The sequence below is a fragment of the Falco cherrug genome, chromosome 8 (genome assembly GCF_023634085.1).
Source record: "Falco cherrug isolate bFalChe1 chromosome 8, bFalChe1.pri, whole genome shotgun sequence".
In the NCBI taxonomy this organism is placed as follows: Eukaryota; Metazoa; Chordata; class Aves; order Falconiformes; family Falconidae; genus Falco; species Falco cherrug.
The window spans coordinates 2,347,444-2,370,484 of record NC_073704.1 but is presented as its reverse complement, the minus strand read 5'-3'; the positions used below and the strand labels follow the sequence as shown (position 1 = coordinate 2,370,484).

Below are 23,041 nucleotides of genomic sequence, written 5' to 3'. Positions count from 1 at the left end.
TTCTTGTAGGAAACAGAGATGAAGGTACACATGCACACAAAATTTTGCATCATTTGTTTGCTGACATTTGTCTTTCATCAGTGCAATCATTGCCATGAAGGTGGACATGACCATGGTCCTAAAGAGGAACGTGTACACTACCATAATGACTATCAGATCTCAAATGCATCCTACTTCCAGAATGGAGGAACAGAATCTGTGCCGAGTAAATTTTCAACGTTGGAAGCTGAAAATGAACAGAAATACTACATTGAAAAGATTTTTGAGCGTTATGGTGAAAATGGAAGATTATCTTTTTTTGGCCTGGAAAGACTGTTAATTAGCCTTGGTTTAGGAGAGGTAAAGGTAGTGATGATCAGTCATGACGATATTGGCCATGATCATGTTTCTCACTTATATGCTTTAGAAGTACAGGAGGGAAAGCATTCTCACTCTCATAACCATCCTCATAGCCACGCAGATTCGGAAAACCAAACCGTGGTTGGTATGGCTGCAAAGAGAAACCGTAAATGTGACCCTGAGAGAGACGCAGTAGTGTCATCAGTAAAAGATGATGGCAAACACATGCACGACCAGAGCCGCCATCACCATCACCACCACCCTCGTCTACATCATCATGACCATAATGGTACACATCATTCTCGTAACGATTCAGTTGGTCATAGCGAACATGGAGAACAGAACCATGAACCTTCAACAGAGACAAACACAACTCAGGATCAGCCAGAAAGAAAACAACGGAAACAGAAGAAGAAGCAAAAGAAGATCAGTGAGCCTTCAGGAGATGCTACCCGGGATTATGCCCCAGATCATGATTCAGGTGATCAGTATGAGCACAATCGTGTTCATAAACATGATCATGTACATGATGCATCTCACTTGCATGTGCACCATCATGAACACAGCAGTGATCGTTCTAGTCATGGACATCAAGATTCCAGTTTAGGTAATGAGGATGGACACCACCATACCAGCAAGCGAGAGGCACCTCATAAGCAGATTAGTGTCAGAAAACATACTCTTTCTTCAGCGCATAGTCACAAGGATCGCAATGAAGACGAACATGATCATGAAGAGGTGAGTGTGAAATGGAGAACCGGTAAGTCGGCTTCCGCTGTGCTAGGGAGCAGTTGAAGGTGCACACTCACAAGTAGCACGGCAGCACCTCCGCGGCCGCTGCGTAATACGAGTAGTGGAGTGCGAGCACTGGAGGTCCCTGCCCCCCTTGTGTGCTTACTGTGGGGGTTTTCGTTTCTGTTGGCTTCTCACCCATCTTTTCTCAGCAATCGATCTTCTAGCCTATTTATCTGTATAAAGGAGATCCTTAAAGCTTTCTGAGATACCCTGCTACAGGTGGGGGGTCTCCCTTCCCAGTAGTCATGAATACTTCCCAGACAGACACCTACCTTTTCTGGACTTCTTTCTGAATCTAAGATCGTTAACATTCTTGGAAACTGCACAGACTCTTTCCAAAGAGAAGCACCTGCATCTTTTCAACATGCTTCTAATTTCTTTGTCCTAAGAGATCATGAAGCAAGGTAGATGTAGCACTGTACTTGGCGTAAGCTCTTCCATTTCTCCCTTCAGCATCTGTTGTTTCTGCCAGGACCATAGATAGACTTCCCCTTCCGCCCTATAGTTACCTGCAGAAGCAGGACAGTTTGGTACCATGGCTTTTAGCTAGAAGTCAGGATAGGAAAGGATGGAGTGAGTGCCGAGTTTGAGGTTTTCAGTGAATTAAAACGTGAAGCTGCAAGCACAGAAGGTTGGCTGGTAAAGAAGTGTTAGAAAACCTATTTTGGCTGTGTGTTCTTCCGCTCCTTTCCTGTTGCTCTTTCTTCATTGCTTGTATTCTGTGATGGTAAAGAATATATAAACTAATTTTCATTGACATTTATCAAAAATTATATAGGCGTTTGGAGACTTGAGTTTGCTGGGCAGATACTTTTACTGTCTCTTCCCCCTCATAAACCACCTGGATCAGTTTAGACATGTTTTAGTACTGGTGGGATGTTGTGGGCCAGATTTTCTCTTTTGTGTTCTTAAATTGTATGCTAAATTTTCCATAACTGTAGTTTTTAATGAAATAGTTGCTTTCGTATTTAATTTGTTTGTACAATTTGCTTGCAGTGTTTAAACGTTACCCAGCTGCTAAGGCACTATGGCCTGGAAACCAGCTCTCCAATCTCTCCTGAATTGTTTATATACATGTGCCCTGCGTTGCTGTACCAGATTGAGAGGCGGCTTTGTATTGTACATTATGATGAGCTTGAAGATTTTATGAAAAGTAAAAATGCGTCAATGGAAAATAAAGATAAAACAGGTGCATCAGGTAGGTGTGCAACATCTAAAGCCTTCAAAATTATTTTGCATTGTAAATATTAACTTCAAAGTTTGAAATGTCATACAACTTAGCATTGACTAGAGTAAATGAATAGTTGAAGTGTCGTGTGTTAGAAGAAATTTGAGACAGCATGCTACTTCAAGTCAGGAGACAGAGTATCCTGTTTGCAGCTATAATAGCTTCTCCTGTGTAACCATGGCTCAGGGAGCCATACCTTTCTTTCTTGTACCTTTTAATCCTTTTCCATTATTTTCACTTTTTATTTAATGTTTGCTTATTTTTATTTCTTTTTTTTTTTTTTTTGGTGTTCTGTCATTGAGGCCTAATGTCCTGGCATTGGGCCGGTGGTCCAGGCATGTTGGCCTGGTTTATTCCCACATACCTGAGGAGGTTGGACTCTCTTGCAGGGACAGAACCTTTGGAGCTAGAAGGACCTCTAAGGAGCAAGTCCCACCTGCAGTCTGGATTATTTCCATCATTTAAAATATGTCTTTCTCTTGGTATGACTGAGGCAGTCCACGTGTTTATCTCAAAGGTGCAAAGTTGCAGTGTTACTTTGGCACAGATTTTCTTAATAAATTTTACCTGGATGTATTCATTCAGGAATAGAGAACAGCACTGTCATCATGGCTCATTCACTGGAAAACAAGATTTCAGGTGCTACCATTTTTGTATTGTAGCAGTGATGCAAATTTGTAGATATAACATCCAGAGTGTTTTCTGAACTTAGGAAATAAGGAGACTTAAGCAAGATACAAGAGCACTTAAATTGCTGTTTCTCACAACACTTCTCTTAGTTCTGATTTCCAGTGTCAGTTATTCTATACTACTCCTCTCTTAAGCATACAAGAAGTATTCAATCAAAATCCTCTGTTGGCAGTTTTAATTTTTTGTGTGTGTGCCTAGAGTAAAAATCAGTAGAGATTTTTTTTTTTCTTCTTACCATAGTTCTAAGCTGAAATATTTTTACTCTTGTTAAAGCAGTTACTTTAAGGGCAGCATCCATTGTTGTGATTTCATGATGAGTATACTTTTAAAATATATGGTTACTACTGCTATCTGTCATAAATTATAATGGAACTGTTGACAGATGTTTAGCTGTGGTGAAATATTAAAAATCTAAAAAATATTGGGTACAGTGTCCATGTTTTAAAAATATTGCTAATTGTGACTATTGATTAGGACATAGGTTCTTAATTAGCATCATTAGATATAGTTTTAAGTGACTGGACTACATTCTCATAGATCAACATCTGTTGGAATAAACATATTGCTGGTAATTTTTCTTAACAATGCTGGAGTCATTAAAATAATTAACTTGTTACACATAAGTCTCCTATAGTGACACAGCTGCTATCTTGTTAACTGTTAAAAGGTATCTGTAAATGGAATATATCGTGTGTTTTATATGGCAGCAGTTTGTTTTGTGGGGTAGTCTCATTGTACTAAGAGCTGACCCCTGCCTTATTACCAAGAGGATTTGCCAACTTCTGCCAATTAAAATGTTGAAACCATGTACAAAACCGCCATGTCGCACATGCTTTGAACCAGTTTAATTAGAAGTTTCTACAGATGAGTGATTCTTTTTAAAAGAATTTTCTTTTCTTGTAATGAGTAAGGGAGCTGATGAATAACTCAGCTTGAAGACCTTCAACATTTTAAGAGAGTTAATTTGCAAAAGTAGTGAAGCTTATTGTGAGCATTTAACATGTTTCACAGCATCTAATACCTTGAATATAAGTAAAGTATTTGCCAGTTAATTGTAAAAAAATTGGGTTTTAACTTACTGATTTGGCTCTGAAAACAAACAGTAACCTCTAAACTGGATCAGCTTGATGAGGTGATGGTAGCAGTTTCCTGGATACTGTTGTATTGACTGCAGTGGGACTTCAGTTGATGTAATAATCATTTTCCCTTCTTAAGTAAGGAAGTAAATCACAAAATAAGAAATCATAACTGGTATGTGGGGATTGTGGGAGGTGTAGGACAATTGTCAGTCATAGAGTAACTTAACCTGCAGGTTGTAGGATTTTACTAAAATGAGAATGTCTGCTTATCCAGGCAAATGTAAACATTTTTAGATAGAAATATTTGCCAAATCAGGAGGATGCAGACATTTTTAAACACTGGCTTTCTGTGGTTTTCTTTGGTTTTAATTAAAGCTTTCAACTTCCAACAGAACTTACAGACTAGTGCCGCTTCTATTCATCAATACTAACCTGTAAGGTTTCTGTGAGTTCTGACAGTGCAGTTCTCTAAAGCGATGTAATTTAATTAACCGATGACTAAAAACGTGCGAAGCTGTGTTGGGTTTTCTTTCTATAACATCCTCTAATAGAGGATTTTCAAGGGCTTATACACACAGCTGAGCTTTCACAGTGTGCCTGTTGGAAGGGGTGGCATCGTTACCGTTGACGGCTCCTAAACAACTTACCTTGAGAAGAAAGGCACCCCCCCTACTAGGAGTCAAGCTAACAGAAATGGTACAACAGCAAGCGATTTTCTTTAAACATGGAGATCAGTTAGAGCTGTTGATCAAAAGTGTTTCAGATCAGATTTGTCTTGTAAATCTGCCTGTGCAGATGCCAGAGTTCCCTGGAGCTTCCCGCGCCCGACCCCAGGAAGGCTTTGCTTTGGTGGAGCCTTTCTGTTAGCCTGCGCTCCCGTTACAGCCCGCAGTGCCCGAGCCGCCCGCAGCCTGCCAGGTGCCTGCTGCAGCAGCTCTCTTTTGTTTGCCACCCACTGTCTGAACAGAGGTCCCTTACTGAAGAAATTGTTTGGTCACCTCCCTCTTGGTTTTTCCACAGAAATATTTTATAAGCCAGTGCATAATAACTTCACCTCATTGACCAGGCTTTATACAGTATCCCTAGGAGCGTTACACACCAGGATCTTGAATAATTCAAGAGCTCTTGCAGTGTTCATACTATTTGCATATGAGTTCCACTTCCATAATATTTTAGTGTTTTGAACACTGCAGTTCAATGAAGTCCTTCAATAAAATTCTGTGTCAGAATTTTGTCATACCTCTTCCTCAGCAGTCCTTTTGGTAAGAGTATGTGTACATATATGTAATTGTGGGGTCTTGCACAGCTTTTGTATATAGTAAGTGTTTTGTCATTGACTTGACAGCAACCTTTTGCTGATAATTTGGGTTCCATGGCGTTTTTTAAGAGTTTAAACAGAGGCAGAAGCTGGCAACCAAGATCTGAGAGATGCACAGACTCCGTACGCTAGGTCTCATGTACCTCATCTTAATCATGGTGCCACGTTTAGATGCTGTATCATTCCTAAGAGTATGTAAGCCCTTCAGAGAGGCGTTTGCCAAATCTATGCTAGGATATATGAAACCTAAGCTAGTTTGAATAATCTCTATTTGTCTCCATGTAAGGCTGTTGCTCATCTAACCTGGCATTTAATGTCATGATGTCTGTGTCCAGGTTGGAGATCCAGTGTCCTGCCAGATGACTGTGTAATTTTTATTTGGGCTACTTGTGCATGCATGCACGATACAGTATTGAATTACAAGTCCATGTATGGTGTTTCTTTCAGCAGAGCCTGTAAATCCAGCGTCTGTGATTGAAGCGCGCTGGGGATGAACCCAGGCTACGTAGTAGTGGTAGTTTGGTCGGCAGGGTCCTGCTCCCACTCTAGACCTGCTTTTATATTCTCATTTTCCAGTCTCTGTTCTTTTAGTTCCCATCTGATGGCAGCCTTTGCCTTTTTTACCAGCTTTCCCTTTTCCCCTTGATGTCAGTATGCATTTCGGTGCATGCCGCATGCTTTCTAAAGCTTTTTCCCATCAGGTTTTCCTGGTGGATATGCTCTTGGACCCTTTGCATTTGAATTGGATGGTTTCCATTTCTGCACTGTCGTGGAACGACAGCTACAGACTGTGTAAGGGTGAATGTCCCAAAATAAAATTTTAACTGGCAGATATTGTAAGTTTTGGTGCTGAGCCGCCAGGCCTGCAGCAGCCGCAGGTCCACTGGCAGTCTTGTCACATCTGATTTGTAGCATTTTTGGTACAGACAGAATTCACAGGACATTTGACTGCTAAATTACAAGATTCATGGAGCAGCTACAACATCCTCACTCCTCCTGTCTCCTCTCCTTCCCCCCCATTTCCCAGGACATTTTCCCCCCTGCATCAAAGGCGAGTGGACCCTCATAGATGTAAAGAGAAATCAGATTATGCACTGAAGCATGGAGATGCTAATGATTTTAAATCAGGAATTGTTAATTTTAATGGCAGTTGCCAAACTGTGTAGACATTTTTGATTAAAAATGAAGCAAGGAAAAAGCCTGGGAAAAACCTGAAGTGTTTAGGCTAAAACTTTAAAACAGGGGTCCTCAAACCTTTATCCAGGGGGCCGGCGCGGATGCAGTGGCAGGCAGTCATCTGCGGCTGCTTGGTTTCCCCCCCCCAACCCCCGGTGGGGGGGGGGGTTCTGTAAATACGGGCGGGCGGATTGAGGACCCTGGGGGGCCGTATCGGGCCCATGGGCCGTAGTTTGAGGACCCCTGCTTTCAAATAAAGGGGATGGGGGCAGCGGGGGGAGTTCAGATTGAGGAAATGATGTTCATGAAAGTTCTCGGCCCAAACAGTTAATGTTTATAAAATAGAAGCACCAACTAACTATTCCTGTCTTTGGGACTGTGAACCTTTTGAACTGTATTGTTGGAATTATCAGTTTTTACTTACTGGTCTTTGACTTCTGTGATGGGAAGAAACAAGGGAAGTGATAGAGAAGTAGAGATAGAGGGGAAGAAAACGCAACAGTTTTTAATTCGTAGCCTTACTGGTGACTTGGAAAAGCAGAAGAAAAAATATTTTTATTAGGTGAGATGCTGACTGGAAGCGCCATGTTGTTTTGCTCGTAAGATCTGTTTCTTGTGTAATTTCTTCTTTTCCGTATCATACAGGGATTTGCACATCTTCCCTTATTAACAGGATTATCTTGAGTGTACCATATCCCATTATCACTTTTTCATCTAATGACAACAGTAGAAGTTCTCAGAAAAAAGAGATACTGCTTTTTGTTGGTAGCAAGTTGCTTTCAGCTCTTCAAGCTCTTATTATAGCACTTGACTTTCAAAATTTCTCTGTCAAAGGTTGTCTTACTTCTCGTGAATAAAAATGTGTTTCAAAGCGCCAGGTGAAAAGAATGATGCCTAACCGAGCATGTTGCTTCTGACAAAGGAGGGGCAATATTGATTTCAGGAAATTTTGCATCAGAATTGTGTAAAAACCAAATGTTAAATATTAACTTAGTGCTTGCAGAGCCCTAGTTAAGTACCAGAGATGTTTTTGTTCCAACATGGAATCTTTTGCTTTTTGTGTTTCATCAAGGGCTACAGAGCTAAGCCTGGAACTCAGAGTCAGGAAGAATTGCTGGTTTTAGCTGATTGCCTTCTGATGTCCTTCACTATATTCCACTGTACTCTGAACCAGCCTCTGTGTTTTTTGTTGTGGACTTCAGTACTGCTTTCCTATTTTTCAGCACTTTTGAATGAACAATGACACAACTTGAGTTAAAGGAAGGTCACCTTCTTAAGAGATAGCTGAAAGTCATTTATCAGTCTTAAAAGTTTTACAGGTATTGTTCTGATAACCTTTCTGTGTTCATTTCTTCCCACAGCCTGGTTTTGTGGTATCATCTCTATCACCGTCATTAGCCTGCTTTCCTTGCTAGGTGTGATCTTGATTCCCATCATTAACCAATGGTGCTTCAAATTTCTTCTAACTTTCTTGGTAGCTCTGGCTGTAGGAACAATGAGTGGAGATGCACTACTCCATCTGTTGCCACATGTAAGTACAGTCTCTTTACCTTTTATTCTTAACTGTAATTTCATGGAGTATAGAATTTTCAAAGAACTGTTTGACAAGTATCAACAAATAAATGTTCAGTGATGCAGAGGTATCTTGACTTGAATATGAGGGGCATCCCAAAACAGAGTCTTGAGACTTTCTGTTAACTAAAAGAAAGGAAATGTGTGTTTCTGAAAGGAAAAGGAAAAAAGAAGTTGCGTATTCATAGTTTAACGTCTGTCACAGTATTTTAAAACACCTAATGAGACCAACAAGAGTATTTTAAAGTTAGCAGTATTATTGTCCTGTGTCCACTGGTACTTGTGTCCGTACCACTTAGAACTAGGTCAGAAGGCTTAACCTTTGTGGTTACTAGCTTTTGGGGAGAAAGTAACCTCTAACTTACTGAATCGAGATACTATCCAAGTTCCTAGGAAGGTAAGCAGTTTTTAATTTGTGATGGTGTACCATAATTTTTAGAAGGGGAAATGTTTCCTAAAATTTTGTTAACCTTGATTCTTTCATCAAACAGACTGATGTTTACAGGTTTTCTTTGTGTAAATTTTAATACAAATCTTTGTTCATGCTGTTTTGGTTTTTTGAATATTTCAGATCAGAATTGAGGTTGTAATTGACTGTAATAGTTTTAAAAAATCATGAGTTTTAAAAAAAACATGAGGTTTGGTTGCTAACGGGAGTATAGGATGGTAATTCCTTGTGACGTTTCTGAGTGTTAGTCTCATTATCTTCAGCATTATGACAGAAAAAAGCTGAAGCTAGATTATCTCACACACACACACACCCCGCCAAAATTTCCCAGAAGAATGTTTTTTTATTTGTTAAGGTAATGAATAGTCTTAATGAAAAATATCTACGGTAAATTGTGTTTGTAGTAAACAAACAAACAAACAAACAGAAGAAAACCCCTAAAAAACCCCACCACAAACCAAACTACAAGACCAAACAAATCCCCCCCCCAAATGAACCCACAACCCAACTTTTCAAGTCTTTCTACGCTGCATTCCTGGCAGGGGTACCTGTTGTTTCTTCTGAGCTTGGAGCCATTTCAGTCTCCTGATTGCACCATGCTGTGTTGTTATTTTCTCACCCAATAGTCCCATGGAGGCCACAACCACAGTCACCACCATGGCCAAGGTCATGTTCATGAACATAAGCGTTCTCATCGACATGCCCACGGACACGGAGCACGGGCTGAAGGCTTTCTAGAAGAGAATGATCCAGTGCTGAAAGGTCTTGTGGCACTCGGAGGCATTTATGTTTTGTTCATCATTGAGCACTGTATAAGAATGTACAAGCATTACAATAAACAAAAGGTACGCACTAAAACTGCATGCTATTTTAAAATGTGTCCCTGAAGTTACCTTCTGAGCGCTGAGGGGTTGGCTGTGGGAAGAGGCATCATTCTGTGACTGTGAGCAGTGCCGCTGCTCTGCGTTCTGTTTGGTTTTTGAGGAAACCCTTTTCTAGAAGGGCTTGCCTCTCTTAACAAGGTCATTTGGTAAGTCAGAGTAGAGATCTGACAGGGGAGGGAGCAGCTTTTTGGCCAGCTGTATTTGGAGGTATCTTGGTAAAAGAGATTACAGCTCTTTCTCTAAAGCACCATGATTTTTTTCAAAAGCGTGAAAGGCTGTATGTAAGAAAGAACTGGTAATAGAGCCAGACAATTGTCAGACAATTTTCAAGAAATTTAACTGTACTGTTAGTTAATGATGTCAGTGCAACAGAGGTATTCAGGTTTTCCACAGGAGAAAATACTAAAATTTGCAGACCTCCTGCTTTCTGTAAATTGCCAGACAAATGTAAACTCGTCTCCCTGAAAACGGTTGGATTTTGAGGGCTGGGAGCATGCTGTATTCATGGTGGTGGCATAAAAGGAGAGCGAGTGCCTCGGGAGAGGGGGCACGGGATAGAAATTCAAGCTGCCGAAGAGACATATGCTTTCAACAGTCAATATAAATCCACTCTTGACTGTTGCCTCCGTCATTTGACTTTGAGGAGAAAATGATGTTGGTGAAAGCGAAAGCGGCTTCTCCCCAAATGAGGGTGGAAAACACTAAAGTTCTCTGTTTCCGCATCAGACTTGCAGCCTCAGCTGGGCAGGCAGCAGCAGATTTTCGGTGTTGGGGGAGGCATTTCTTAGACCTTTTGATAAAGAGATAAAAGCTGTCACACTGGCCATATCTTCTTTGAGATTGATTAAGTAATTAAATCCCTTAGGCTGCTTTCGCAGATCTGCGATCTCTGTTGTACAGGCTGCAGACAGGAAAGTGGCGTGCTTTTCTCTAAAGGAAAATACAAGGAAGTCATAGGAGTATAAAAAAAAAATTAAAAGTAGAACAAAATAGAGGAGCCGTTCTTGCTGCATGCTTGCTTTCTTGACCAAAATAAGCAAATACAGTAACTGCACAGATGTGTTTCTGGCTGTTGGCGCAATCCATGTCATAATGTGCTGCCACTGGAGCGAAGCAGCGCCGGGGTGAGAGCGAGGGCCTGTGGTAGGTGGCGACCAGTTTCCACTGGGATAGGCATCCTTGGTGAACCTTAAAAAGCTTAATATTCTGTAGTCACATGCTTCTGTTAGATGTATTAAGAGAGAGCAACTTAGTCTACTTTGAAGAGGTTTTTGGACGGTATTTCAGTGTCTTTTATTTCCATCGGTGTCCCCTCACAAACCAGATGTTACCTGTTTGCTGTTGCAGAGTAAGCAGAAATGGTGCAAGAAAAAGCAGACTGAAGAGTCACCAATTGGAAGGAAACTTTCTGATCACAAATTAAATAACAGACCAGATGCTGACTGGCTTCAGCTCAAACCCCTTGCAGGTAGGCATTTATTTTCGGAATTTTCTCTGATTATGAGATTCAAAGTAATGGCATGTTACCTATGGCATGTAGCGTGTAACCTCTTGTACAGTTTTGCTGCTATTATGCAAATAATTGTTAATAAGACTTAATAGGCTTTCCCTATTAAAACTTTTTTTTTTTATTTTGTTTTCCTTAGATCTGAGCGCACTCAGAACACTTCCTAATATGCCATAGAAATGGTTCTCAGACTTCTGAAGCAGTCAGGTTTTGGGTGGCTTGGTTCTTTGGTTGCTTTTTTTTTTTTTATTTCTTTGGGTTTTGGGGTGTTTTTTCGTTAAGCTGTGGCTGACTAGCTCAGCCCTGGCAAAGCTTAGATCAAAACTGAACACACACTACCTGAAATTCCAGCCTCTGGCCAGTTATGAGAAGGCTAAACAAAATGAAATTTCTTTCCATAAATATAACCAAGAGTCCTGAATATTCCTCAGATATCCAAAATGACTTGCATGTATGTTCCTCCGTGACAGTCCGAGTGCGCGCGCAGTGCGTACCCTGAGGGAACGCCACATCACCCTTCTCAAGGGGGCGAGGGGAGGGGAGGCCCTTTGCTTCATAAAATTCCCTCTCTGTTGCCTGCATGGCTGCTGAACTAATCTGTTGATGAAGAATCCGTAGGCATAAACAAATGCAATTTTGTTAATTGGGATGGTTTGTAGAAGGGAGAGTTAGGGCTGTAGCCTTCTCCACTCAAACAACTGAAAATGGGATTTGGGGCAGTGGCACAGAAGGCGGGAAGGCTTCCAGCGGTGAGGGTGGTGGCACATCTCTTTGAAATGGCTTCCTCTTTTAACGGGCAATCAGGGGAATTTTGCTGCTGCTAACATGGAGCCCGCCCCGGTGCTCTAACACGGCCCCCCTGAAAGGGCACTCTGCCGGGCAGTACAGGAACCCAGTGCTGGATTTGAATGTTGACCTGCAGTGCCACTGCCGCTGACCTGAATGGCCGTTCCGTTTCTTTTTAAACAGCTTCCAAGTGGTGTTTAAGAGCTTGTTTACCTAGACCTCTTTGCTGCTTCGGTACTCTGTGCCTGGGTTTTAATTCCACTTACTGTTTGCTTGGTTTTGACTCTGGAATGTATTTGTTGAATTACTGTGAGCTAATAACTTCATTGGCCAGAACCGGGTATTTTTCTGCCACTGATTTTGCTTCCTGGAGTGTAGATTGCCAGTTTCATTTATTTATTAATACTTCAGTAATATTAGTGGACTTGCGTGTCTTCTGCACTGTTTTCACTTTGTGTTTCTTTGTCAAAATGGCTTGGACTGCTAGCAGGGCAGTGAGCTCACTGTGACACACGTGTCCGACACAAAGCTGCACACAATGCAGAAACTATTTGAAGATCAGTTGTATCGGTGGCAGACCCTGGTACGCCTCAGGGAAGGTGACGCTGTGACCCGTATGGGCGTGCATCGAGAGCAGCCAGTTAAGGTTCCCCGAGCCACTGTGGTTCCACCTGCAGCACATAAGACATTTTTATCATTCTGGCAACTGTCCTTTTCAATGTTGAACCATAAATTTTGTCAGTAGCGAAAATACAGATGCAAGCCAAGGTCGGGCTACGACTGACGTTGTGTGCTGTGGATACAGTGCCGTTGCCTTGTAGTAGAGACTTCTATATGCTGGACGTGCAAATTAATGAAAAAATGGGGCAGTGAGAGAGTTATTTCTTTGGCTGAACATTGACAGCAAGTTTACTAGATTGGGATGTGTTAAAATACTCTTTCTGCTTTTGCAAAGCAGTTAAATTCTCAGCTGCATGATGCGGTGGTGGCTGGTGATGCAGTAAGGATTAATGCAGTGTCTCTCTCAACCGGCTTCGATGCAGGAGCAGATGACTCTGTTTTATCTGAAGATCGACTCAATGAAACTGAACTGACTGATTTAGACGGACAGCTGGAATCCCCTCCCAAAAACTTCTTGTCTGTCGAAGAGGACAACAATATGCACCATTCTCACAACGACGTTTCACGTGCTGCTCAAGAGCGTGACCTTCACGATTCAGAGTACGACAGCCATGGCGAAGATAAAATGATAGCTAGAAAACACAGTCACCACTGGCATCACAAACATTCCCATCATTCCCATGGCCACTGTCATTCTGGAAAAGACCTGAAAGATACTGGCATAGCTAATATTGCTTGGATGGTAATTATGGGAGATGGCATTCACAACTTTAGTGATGGCTTAGCAATCGGTAAGCAAAAGCACTGAGTGTTTCTCAACACTTTCTTCTTACCTTTAGTAACTTCGGTAATATTTTACTTGGCAGTGATCACGGGTAAGGCTTCCAGCTACCTCCTGTGGTTACTGGCATGGTTTACTCTCCTTGGGAGCACAAATGAAAAGGCCATCGGTCGTAGTAGTCTTCCCCTTGTTAATAGGCTGTGACTGTGGCCACCGAGGTTACTGTATGGGTAGCAGTGCCAGCAGCAATCTGCCAGCTCACGAGAGGTGCAGGCAAACCTCCGTATGAGCCACGGAGCCTGTGCAATGCACGTCTGCTCTCTGGGTCCTAGTATTTGCCTTTGAGTAACGACAAAGTGCCTTTCAGTCTTAGTTATAATACTATTACTATTTCTGTTATTATTTATGCATAGAGTTATAAGGTATTTGTAAATAATAAATGTACTATGAGTCAGGTTACCGAAATAATAAGAGTACTACTTAGGACAATTTAATTTTTGGTTGAGCAAAGTATTGTTTCGGCTTATGGTCAGTATAGATTTATTTCTAGCCAAATGTAGAAGAAATTGAAGTACCAAACAGATTTCATTAGATTTATTAAATCACCTTTGGTTCACATAGCCCTCTAAATGTGATTCGAACTGTAAAAGATGTGAATTTGAATATATGCCATAAGCCGTCCAAGTGCTGGTGAGAGTGCTGAAGTGTACCCTTCTAATTTCTTACTGAAGTAGCTCCTAGGAGTGGAGCACACAGGGTTCTGAACTACTAGCAGAAGGAACGTACCCATTCTGAAGGATGGGGGATAAGCTACTTACGTAGGGTCTAGAGTTAACAGTGCAATCTACTACAGTTTCTCCACTTTCTGCGGACAATTTCTAAAGAAACTAAACTCCATAAAAATTAACATTGTGCTTCATTTTCACATTAAACAGGTAAGACATTTAGACAGTGGCTTCTAAGGCCAAAAAGGATCACTGCGCCATCTGTTGAGAGCTTCACTGTATTGACACTCCATTTCTAAATATTCCTGTGTCAAGCCCAAACAGCTGATTCTTTGGGAAAATGTAGGTTTTAGAAAAGCATGTTCGTCTTTTTAATATATCACCTTATGAGGAATCCAGAGGAAAGTTAAATTTCCTCTCTGTCTTCAGATTGTGTCTTCTCTTTCTGCTTTATTTTGCCTGTTCTGACTGCTCACTGTAGGCTCTTCTTGTGCCTCTCTCTGCTACAGTACAGAAACTTAATACCAGTTTTCTCATCTCAGAATTATTTAAGGTATGATCTTAAAGCTGATAAAATTAAATTAGCTTACGGAAAAGTTACTGAAAGAGGTTTATGCTGATGTTTTTCTCCTCGTTATTTTCCAAGTCTGGCTTATTAATGTTGCTGATATGCTCTCTCCAAATAAGCATAAAGGAAATAGAGAGGTTACGGGTTAGACAGTAGTTTGGAATTCCAGCCTGGAAAGGAGAGAGCTAGGCTGCTGCTCATGTGCGTTCTTAACTGTCCTGATGTACTTGAGAGTTCGTAAAAGTAGTGCTGTTTATTAGTTTGTTGCCTTTTATGTCTTTGTTTTGCTCAGTTGTGTTCTCCTCTCCCAGGATTTGTTTTTCAGGTAAACTAAGAAATAAAGTATGCAGTAGTAATGCACATCCAAGATATTTCCAGTATTTTCAGTTTATACACAGACAGGACACGGATGTAATGAAAAGTGTTAGAGTGTGCATTCTAACAGAAGGCTGTCATCTCTGGAAAGTCTGTTGATAATAGTAAAATATCATTCAAATTTTCTTTTTTCCTTTCCTCTAGGAGCAGCTTTTAGTGCTGGACTGACAGGAGGAATTAGTACATCTATAGCAGTATTTTGTCATGAGCTTCCCCATGAATTAGGTAACTAATTCTATAATCTCAATGTGTTCAGTGTCTTCATCTGTACAAAATATTTATCTGAAAGCCGCTGTGGTACTCATCCTGATAAGCACAAAGCAATGCAGATGCTGCAAGGGTGGCCAGAACTTCAGAAAGTAACAGCAGTATTGCCTCGGACTACATAATGAGAACATTAATACAGGATTATATTGGCCGGTACCTAGTTACAGCAGTTCTGTGAAGCTTTTTGAATATGGTTTTAAAAAAGTTTTTAGGAGCATACAGTTTACATTTTGGTGTTATACCTCTGCATTTTACAGAGGGTGTTTCACATGAGACTGTGTGGCATTTCCTTGAACAGAGTCAAGTCATTAAGTAAACACGAGCTTCCCTAAGTAAAATTCTTCATGGAGGTCTTCGGAAGATGCTTTATGCCAGTCGTTGCCGAGTCCCGCAGGTGTGGATGACAATTTAGGGTACAGCCCGTAGGCGTTGTTGCCAGTGCCAGTGATCCTTGCCCCCACACTGCACCACCTCTTCTTGGGGTTGGCTAACCGTGATGAAACCTCTTGTTTTCCTGGGAGCCATAAGGCACACGGCATGAGGTGTTAGTGCACCCTGGGACTTACAAAAGAGCACCTGGAGGGAGGAGCTGTGTCTTCTTTGCCAGTAACATGAAACTGTGCTAGCTGGAACTGTGTATGTACTCACAGCTCGCTTAGCTGATGAGCTGCTAGTTCTGATGGAGCAAAAGTAAGGTAAAACAGGTAAAAAAAAAGCCTTGGAGATGATGAGCGAAAGCATTTTATATAGGCAGATACTAAGTATAAGGTAAGTCCTGGGCACCAATGGGACGTAGTACAGCAGAGGTTCGTGGTTTGCCAAGGGTGCTGTACACTCACTAGGTAAGAGGAGCTGTGCAGTACAGAAAGGATTGCAGTATACATTGGCGTGCTTATAACTTGCTAGGTTAACATGAGTAGATTAACCTTGTGTAAGGGAATAGTTCGCTGTCCATATTTTTAATGTTGATTCTAGGTTTTGATTCTAGATTGAGCAATCAATTTCTAGCATATTGGACATGGGAATACTGTATTAATTGCCCTCAGGACTGCAGCTCATTTTCTGCTCCTCATATTTACAAGAGTTCAGTCTGAAGGGAGTAAAACTATCTGGGCTGATGACAAGATGAAAATTTAGATCTTTATAGAACGTCTGCCTCTATCAGGACCTTCAGCAGAGCTGTCCTGAATTAAAAATAGAACAGGTTAACCTCGCATGTCTTAAACCAGAGACCTGACTCGGCATGGACATGAAGTCATTCTTTCTGAATGTAACTCTTCCTTGCCTAGTGCTCTGTTTCTCAAATTCATTGTCACCTTCCGTGGGGACTGATGCACGCTGTCCTCCTTTTGAATTTGCAGAACGAGGCGTATATAGCTAAGAGGAATTTTCACAGGTGTTGACTGAAACTAAGCCTCTGTGTTTATGTGCCATGAAGAGCTTCTGTGAAGTCTGTAGGCACAGATGGATTCTGTGGGAGGACCAGATCTAGACTCCTCCACTGACCTTTAACCATTGATCGCTGTTACCTTTCTGACTACCAGCACAGTGAATACGCACCCTTAAATCACACTTTAATCAAGAGATTGCCACACATAAGTGCAGTTCCTACAAGAGTTGTCATAGCCTGTTGCCCAGTCTTCCTTTGAGCCTCCGTAGCAGCATTTTTACTTTGGCAGTGCCTTGGATTGGTGTCACAGTAAATGCGCGCTCATTTCTCTGCCTACTCTTCTGAGAAGCGTCGATACTAAACCCCCCCTGTGTTCTGTCCTCATTTTAGGTGACTTTGCTGTGCTTCTTAAAGCCGGTATGACAGTAAAGCAAGCTATTGTGTACAACCTCCTGTCTGCCATGATGGCTTACATAGGGATGCTGATTGGCACAGCGGTGGGACAGTACGCTAATAACATCACCTTGTGGATCTTTGCAGTCACCGCAGGCATGTTCCTCTACGTGGCACTGGTTGACATGGTAAGGTGGTTAGATTCTCTGTCACTTTTGCATTCCACACATACACCCAAGGACCCGAAATGGCACCTACGACAGAACTGGTTTTGTTACAGCACATAAAATATCTGTAGACAGTAGGTGGCTGTTTCTGTTCTATGGCTTCTTAAAATGTTGCAGATGCTTTGAAAGATGTAGTGAAGTCTTATAGTCGCTTGCCTGTTTAGGTTTCTGCTGCCGAAGTCTGCCAGTGACTTCTGTTAAAATACAGAAACTACAGGGGCGATGGGAAAGACGCTCACACTTCCCACTAATAAGCTAATAAAAATAGTAACTTCTCACTACAAAAATAGGATGATTCCCTGGTTTTGTGGATGGGCCATCAGATGCTGGAGTTCAATCAAGTACTTAAATTGTTCTCTAAAATTTAACCTTCATGTATTTGATTCTGGAAAGGTTAGTCTGAACCCTTAGCATGAGCAGCCAGTCATCCATAGCTCTTGCGGTGATTAGCTTTTTAAAAAGTTACCTGGTAGATAACTGCTGCTGCTTCAAGAACACAAAGGTACACTGTATTTAGTGTGTGTGCGCCGCAGATGCAGGTCTTTCAGGCAGTAAAGCACTTTAGCACATGCTACCAGTCCAAACTCAGTCCTGATTTTTCGCCTAAGCAGCTTGAGAGCTGCATTTAAATAAGCCGGTTTTCTCACTTCTTGTCTTTCCCAAGCCCAGCGATAATGAGATCAGTTTTCTTTTTTGGGGTATTTTGTAATGCTCAGCTCACTTCCCTGAATTTTTAAGGACAGATCCGGTAGCCAGTTAGATAGAAACTGCAGCCCAGCTAAAGCTTTAATTCACAAGGGTTCAGACAGCTTCTTGTGGGGTGGCTCCCTGGACTGCCGTCGCCTCGTTCGCAAACTGCTTTTCCCTAGTACAGACACCCAAGGCAGAGGCCAGCTTCCTCCCAGCTGTTACTTTGCTCCTCAAACAGACTAAGAAGCCACCTACCTATTGCCAGTAGATTGCTACCTGGATCGCCTGGTGCGGCTACACACTGCTTGTAGAAAAATACTGAACTGGAACTGGAGTTCTGGCTTTGAGGGATGCTCCAGCAGAGAGACCGTGGTGGGGAGTGTGCCCATGGTACTGGTTACGGTTAAATAACCTTTTTTTCTATCTCGAAGGGGTCTTTTACACGCTGTTCAGTGCCACACATGACAGCTGTCACTAGCCGTAGCTAAGCCTTCCACCTCTGCTCGTCACAGCACTGTGCTCTTCCTACGTTTTGAAACAGATGACAGAATATTCTTCGATTATTCTTAAGAGCATCTTAGCAATGTTATGTCTCTGTAGAAGCTGATTACAAAACTTGAATTAGGTGCAGATCTTCCATTCAGAAAACATGGAGGTGAGAACTGCAATGCTAGCACAACTCTCTGACCAGGTTTTGTATTACTTGGTGAATACAACTTTTGGTTTCTGGTTTATTAAAAAAGAAAACAATTTTGCAGCAAATCTTGCCTGCCAACATGAGAGCTATAGCAATCTTCAGTGAAGTCTGTGATTAGTTCATTTATTCTTAACGACTCAACAGTACTTTGTAGTTTGGTGTAGTGCTTGCTGTTAAACTGTCTGGCCTACTCTATAGGTGATAAACATTTTTCACACCAGTATATTTTTCATATATAAAATACTCAGTGGGTCAGCTTGAGTTGTGAGCTTTACGAACCTTTCTGAAATACAGCAATACAAAACCAGATGGGTAATGTATTTGGGGTTTTTAGCAGCTCTGCTGCACGGATGATTTGTCATTGTTGTGCCGTATTCAGGTCCTGGGAATAACCAGAACTATTCTAGCCTATCTAACAAGGAGCAGGAAATAGAGTTTACTCTACATGAAGTTTCCATTTTTGTTCTGTATTGTTTTCCTGTACCAAGTGTGTCTTGAAGGAATTCCTTTCTTTGTAAAACATTTTAAGTTACTTCTCTTCTGCATGGGTGGCTTCGTAAGACAGTTCATAAGATCTATTTTTTACAATTTTAAAGTCTGCTGTTATTTATTTGTTACTTTCATCAGTACTTTTGGACTTCTTTTCAAAGATGAGGAATATAAGGAATATTCAGAGCTTTCAGAATTTTTTTATAGCTTCACATAGATTTTTGCTTGAATTACTTGTAGGAATTATTCCCATATTTAAGAGGGACATGTATGTGAATATGTGTAAGCATGTAACGTGACAAATGACTGGCTAAGTTAATCAGCAGTTATTGTAAAGGGTAGATCTATACCAATGTAATTACTGTAGAAATAGCAAATTCTTTTTTATGTTTATTTGAGCATGACAATTTTAATTGGGTAAAAGACCCCGAAAGAGCAAAGACTGACAGACCGGTCTTTATCCTGGGGAACTTAAAAGTTCAAGCAGATATGTGATCTGGTAAAAGCTTAAGGGGTGGGGGGGGAGTCCAAAGGAAAGGCATCTCCAGGGTTTTTTGTAAATACATGACGTGCTCGTGTTTTGTCAGATGTTTTTGTGGTGAGGCAGAGTTTAAGCTGTCTCGGTGTATTGTTTTTATAACTGAATCCTGGAGTATTTATTCTTGATGATATATCATCCTGTAAACTTGTCTGTGTGTAAATGGAACAGAGATGACTTTAATCTGTTTTTTCCTTTTAGCTTCCAGAAATGCTTCATGGAGATGGCGATAATGAAGAGCACGGTTATTGTCCTGTGGGGCAGTTCATTCTTCAGAATCTAGGCCTGCTGCTTGGATTTGCCATCATGCTGGTGATTGCCCTCTATGAAGATAAAATTGTGCTTGACATCCAGTTTTGACCTAATTCTGGTAATCACTGTGGTTACAATAATGTTACTGTATGGCTTTGAGTCTGCACTGTTTCACTGTACGCACATTGCTCAGAGGAAAAGCGGTGGCTTGCACTACTTACACAAGTACAGTATATTCATTTCTGTGTAGATTAACTTCTGCTTTTTTTCTAATTCAAATCAGATGAAATATTGCCCAGTGCATCTTGTGAACTCAAGTGATCGACCATTAGGAGATGCTAAATGCGAGAAATAAATGCCAAGTTCAGTGTACTGTACAGGAAGCACTGCTTGCTTAAGAAAGAAGAAAATACAGTGAATGGTGTACTCCTCTGGGAAAATACCATTTCATTAGCACATCTGAAACGTTACAGCTGAAATTCATACCTCTGCAAGGAACCCGAGTAAGCCTTTAGTGCCACATAAGTCTTAAGTAGCGTATATATGTATCTCTCTATGTATGTGTAGAGATACATATATACACGCACAGATATGCATGCATATATATACGCGTGTGTTTGCGTAGAGATATACATTCATTCTGTGCTGATTCTTCTGCACAGTGGTGACTTGAAGTATTAAATCTTGGAACAGCACACAATTGGAAACCACTGTGCTGGTTTAAATTTTAGAAAAGAAACCCCCAAACCTTAAACACTGTTAAAATTCTTAGAATATGCATTAAGCTGCACTCCAGCGTTATAAACTTCGTGTGTAAGAAGGCAGGCTGTTGAATCTACTCTGCAAAGTGCTATGTTCTGTCGAGGATCATTTTGACGATGTTTTTCCTGACTAAGATTTATTTGATGTTTGTTCCTTGATATTAGTAGGAAAATGCAAAATGCAGTAGAATTAGTGTTAGCTTGGGGAAGTCCCTGATGTTGGAGTTATTGAGCTATTTCTGGTTCTTTTTTACAGATGCTAAACATGTATTGTGTGCCACTTGCAGCATAAACTACTGAAGAATTGTGGCTGTGAATTTGTGCAAACTCTTTTACAGAGAATCCGTATGGGAATTTCTCCATTTTTTAAACTATTATTTTTGGACTGTTGTCTCCTCTTCATGTTAAAGCAATCCAAAGTGCGAGATGCTAGTTAGTTACAGAACCGGGGCACCAAGGTTAAATTATGCTCTGTGTATGTAGTACTGGTAGGTTATTTACAATACTGTAATTTCAGCTCAAAATCTGTTTCTACAATGCCTCGATAGCGGATGTTGTAGCACCAGCCGTTTCTGGCAGTACAGAGAGTATGTAAGATTTCTACTTCCAGCATAAAGGAGTTCATTTCTATGATATTTTTTTACAATTATGGTATTTAAATTAGATTATTAAAAAGCAGATGTGATAGATCCGTGGTATGTGTAATTTGGAAGGATAGACTGAAAATCTGGGCCTTAACTCGCTGGGATCAGCTGTCCTAGATCGCATTGTGCTGATACGCTTATATTGCCAGACAGGAGTTAGCTCTTTTTGTACCCCATCTCCTTAAAAAAACTGTGGGTTTGTGAGGAGTGCAAGTTGATTCTGCAGTACCAGTCCTAAGCATGGTAGTAGCCTTTTTTAAAACATACAGGTCGTCTTCTTTTACGCGTATGCCAGGTAAAAGCTGTATTTTGACTACGTGCCGCAAGTTTTGTTTCGGTCCGCTTGGTGCCAGTGTAGCTGCTAAACCCACCGATCCTAACGCCTTTACTGAGAGCCAGTCGGTATCTTCATGCCATTTCAAGTTCATGTGTCTCCTGTGGCCCTTATTTTGAAGCCGCATTAGTCAACGTCGTTTTTACCGAGAGCAGCTCGTGATTTTTAAAGCTGTCGGTTGGTCCTTGCCAGTATTTCTGCCTGACGCAGTACCAAGACGCAGTATTAAGGGGCCATCTCAAGGAGGGGCGCGGCTTCTTCAGTGAAGGAGCCAAAAGCCCGGCGTTCAGGCTGCAGCCGTTCCGCGCCCTGAACTCAGGTTTTCTTTTTGCTTCTTTAAACACGTCTGCTGTTGGACCTTAATTAGCAAACATGCCGTTGTTAGCTTCAGATTACTGAATTGCTGCAGTCTAAAGATCCCGGGTGCCATTTGTTTCAGAGTGCCCGTGTGAGGTCACTGAGCACCATTTTCAAAGAGACTTAACTGACTGGATACCTTCTGAGGATCTACGTTTAAACAACCTATGTTTCCTGTAAATTAAACTGACCCTTATCTCTCCTTTTCCTGTTCATTCTGTCGAGTATAAGGGGGTCTTTATGTGGTTGAACTGGTATTTTGTCAAACCATTTTTTAAAGTTTCTTTCTTTAAATCCTTTTACAAATGAAGATTTCTATATTTCAGGTAGTCTATTTACTTTCGTATTAGTTGGACTAGGGTTATAGCTTAATACACTGCCTCTGTAGGAAGATAGTTAACTTCCTTCCAAGACCATCTTCAGACAAGGGAAAAAAGTGGTCCTTGAAGGTAGGTACTGTATTTTTCATTAAATATGGGTTGTTTCCTTTTATTTTCTAGTATTTATTACAAGTTACGAAGAGCAGTGTAAGAGCTGTGACTTCTGTATGTTTCCACCAGTATTGAATTCCAAATGATTCTAACGTACACTTCTGAGTCATGTTACAGACAATCTGAATTCCACTACATTTCTACTTGGCTTCAACATTCCATTCTGCTTGAATCCAGAGTCTCATTTAACTTGTATTTGTTGGAGGGCATAAATGTTACTTGTATATTACAATGCTGTCACTGTGTGACATCCCATATGAATTTTGATGTAGATCACATTGCACTCAATCCGCTGTGATTATGCTTAGAAAATAATGTAGTTGCTAGATGCAGTGTGATTATTTTTTTTAAAAACTTTTTTTTTCTTTCCCCTCCCTATTAACAATTGAGTCTATGGTTTAAAATGTGATTATGGTCCTATAAGATAACTTGCTGAGCTATCAGTCTTTTTGTTATAACTAAATCATTTTTTTAAAATTTTATAAAGCTGGAAATGATCAAATGCTGTTTTGTTCATTGTCAACAGTGTTGTGTTCATTTTATGTATGTTCCTTATAAATAAGGAGCCTTCAGAAAATAAAATTATTCAAGGAGCAGATTATTTTTGTTGGCTTTTATA

The 23,041-nt window shown here is 40.9% G+C and overlaps 1 protein-coding gene across 4 annotated transcripts in view; it reads left to right on the top strand.

Annotated features, from left to right (window-relative positions):
- Positions 1-23,020, top strand: part of SLC39A10 (solute carrier family 39 member 10) — a 52,995-nt gene extending 29,975 nt beyond the window's left edge. For 2 of the 4 annotated variants that reach the window (XM_027807088.2, XM_055719210.1), the window contains exons 2-10: positions 10-1,077; positions 2,131-2,332; positions 7,987-8,156; positions 9,272-9,490; positions 10,877-10,997; positions 12,866-13,234; positions 15,037-15,117; positions 16,940-17,130; positions 19,785-23,020. In XM_027807088.2, the coding sequence (XP_027662889.1) occupies positions 19-1,077; positions 2,131-2,332; positions 7,987-8,156; positions 9,272-9,490; positions 10,877-10,997; positions 12,866-13,234; positions 15,037-15,117; positions 16,940-17,130; positions 19,785-19,943 (2,571 nt within the window). In that variant the 5' untranslated portion in view covers positions 10-18 and the 3' untranslated portion in view covers positions 19,944-23,020. The remainder of the gene's footprint in view (positions 1-9; positions 1,078-2,130; positions 2,333-7,986; positions 8,157-9,271; positions 9,491-10,876; positions 10,998-12,865; positions 13,235-15,036; positions 15,118-16,939; positions 17,131-19,784) is intronic. The other 2 variants (XM_055719211.1, XM_055719212.1) reach the window with 2 other exon arrangements.
- The last annotated feature ends 21 nt before the right edge of the window (positions 23,021-23,041 follow it).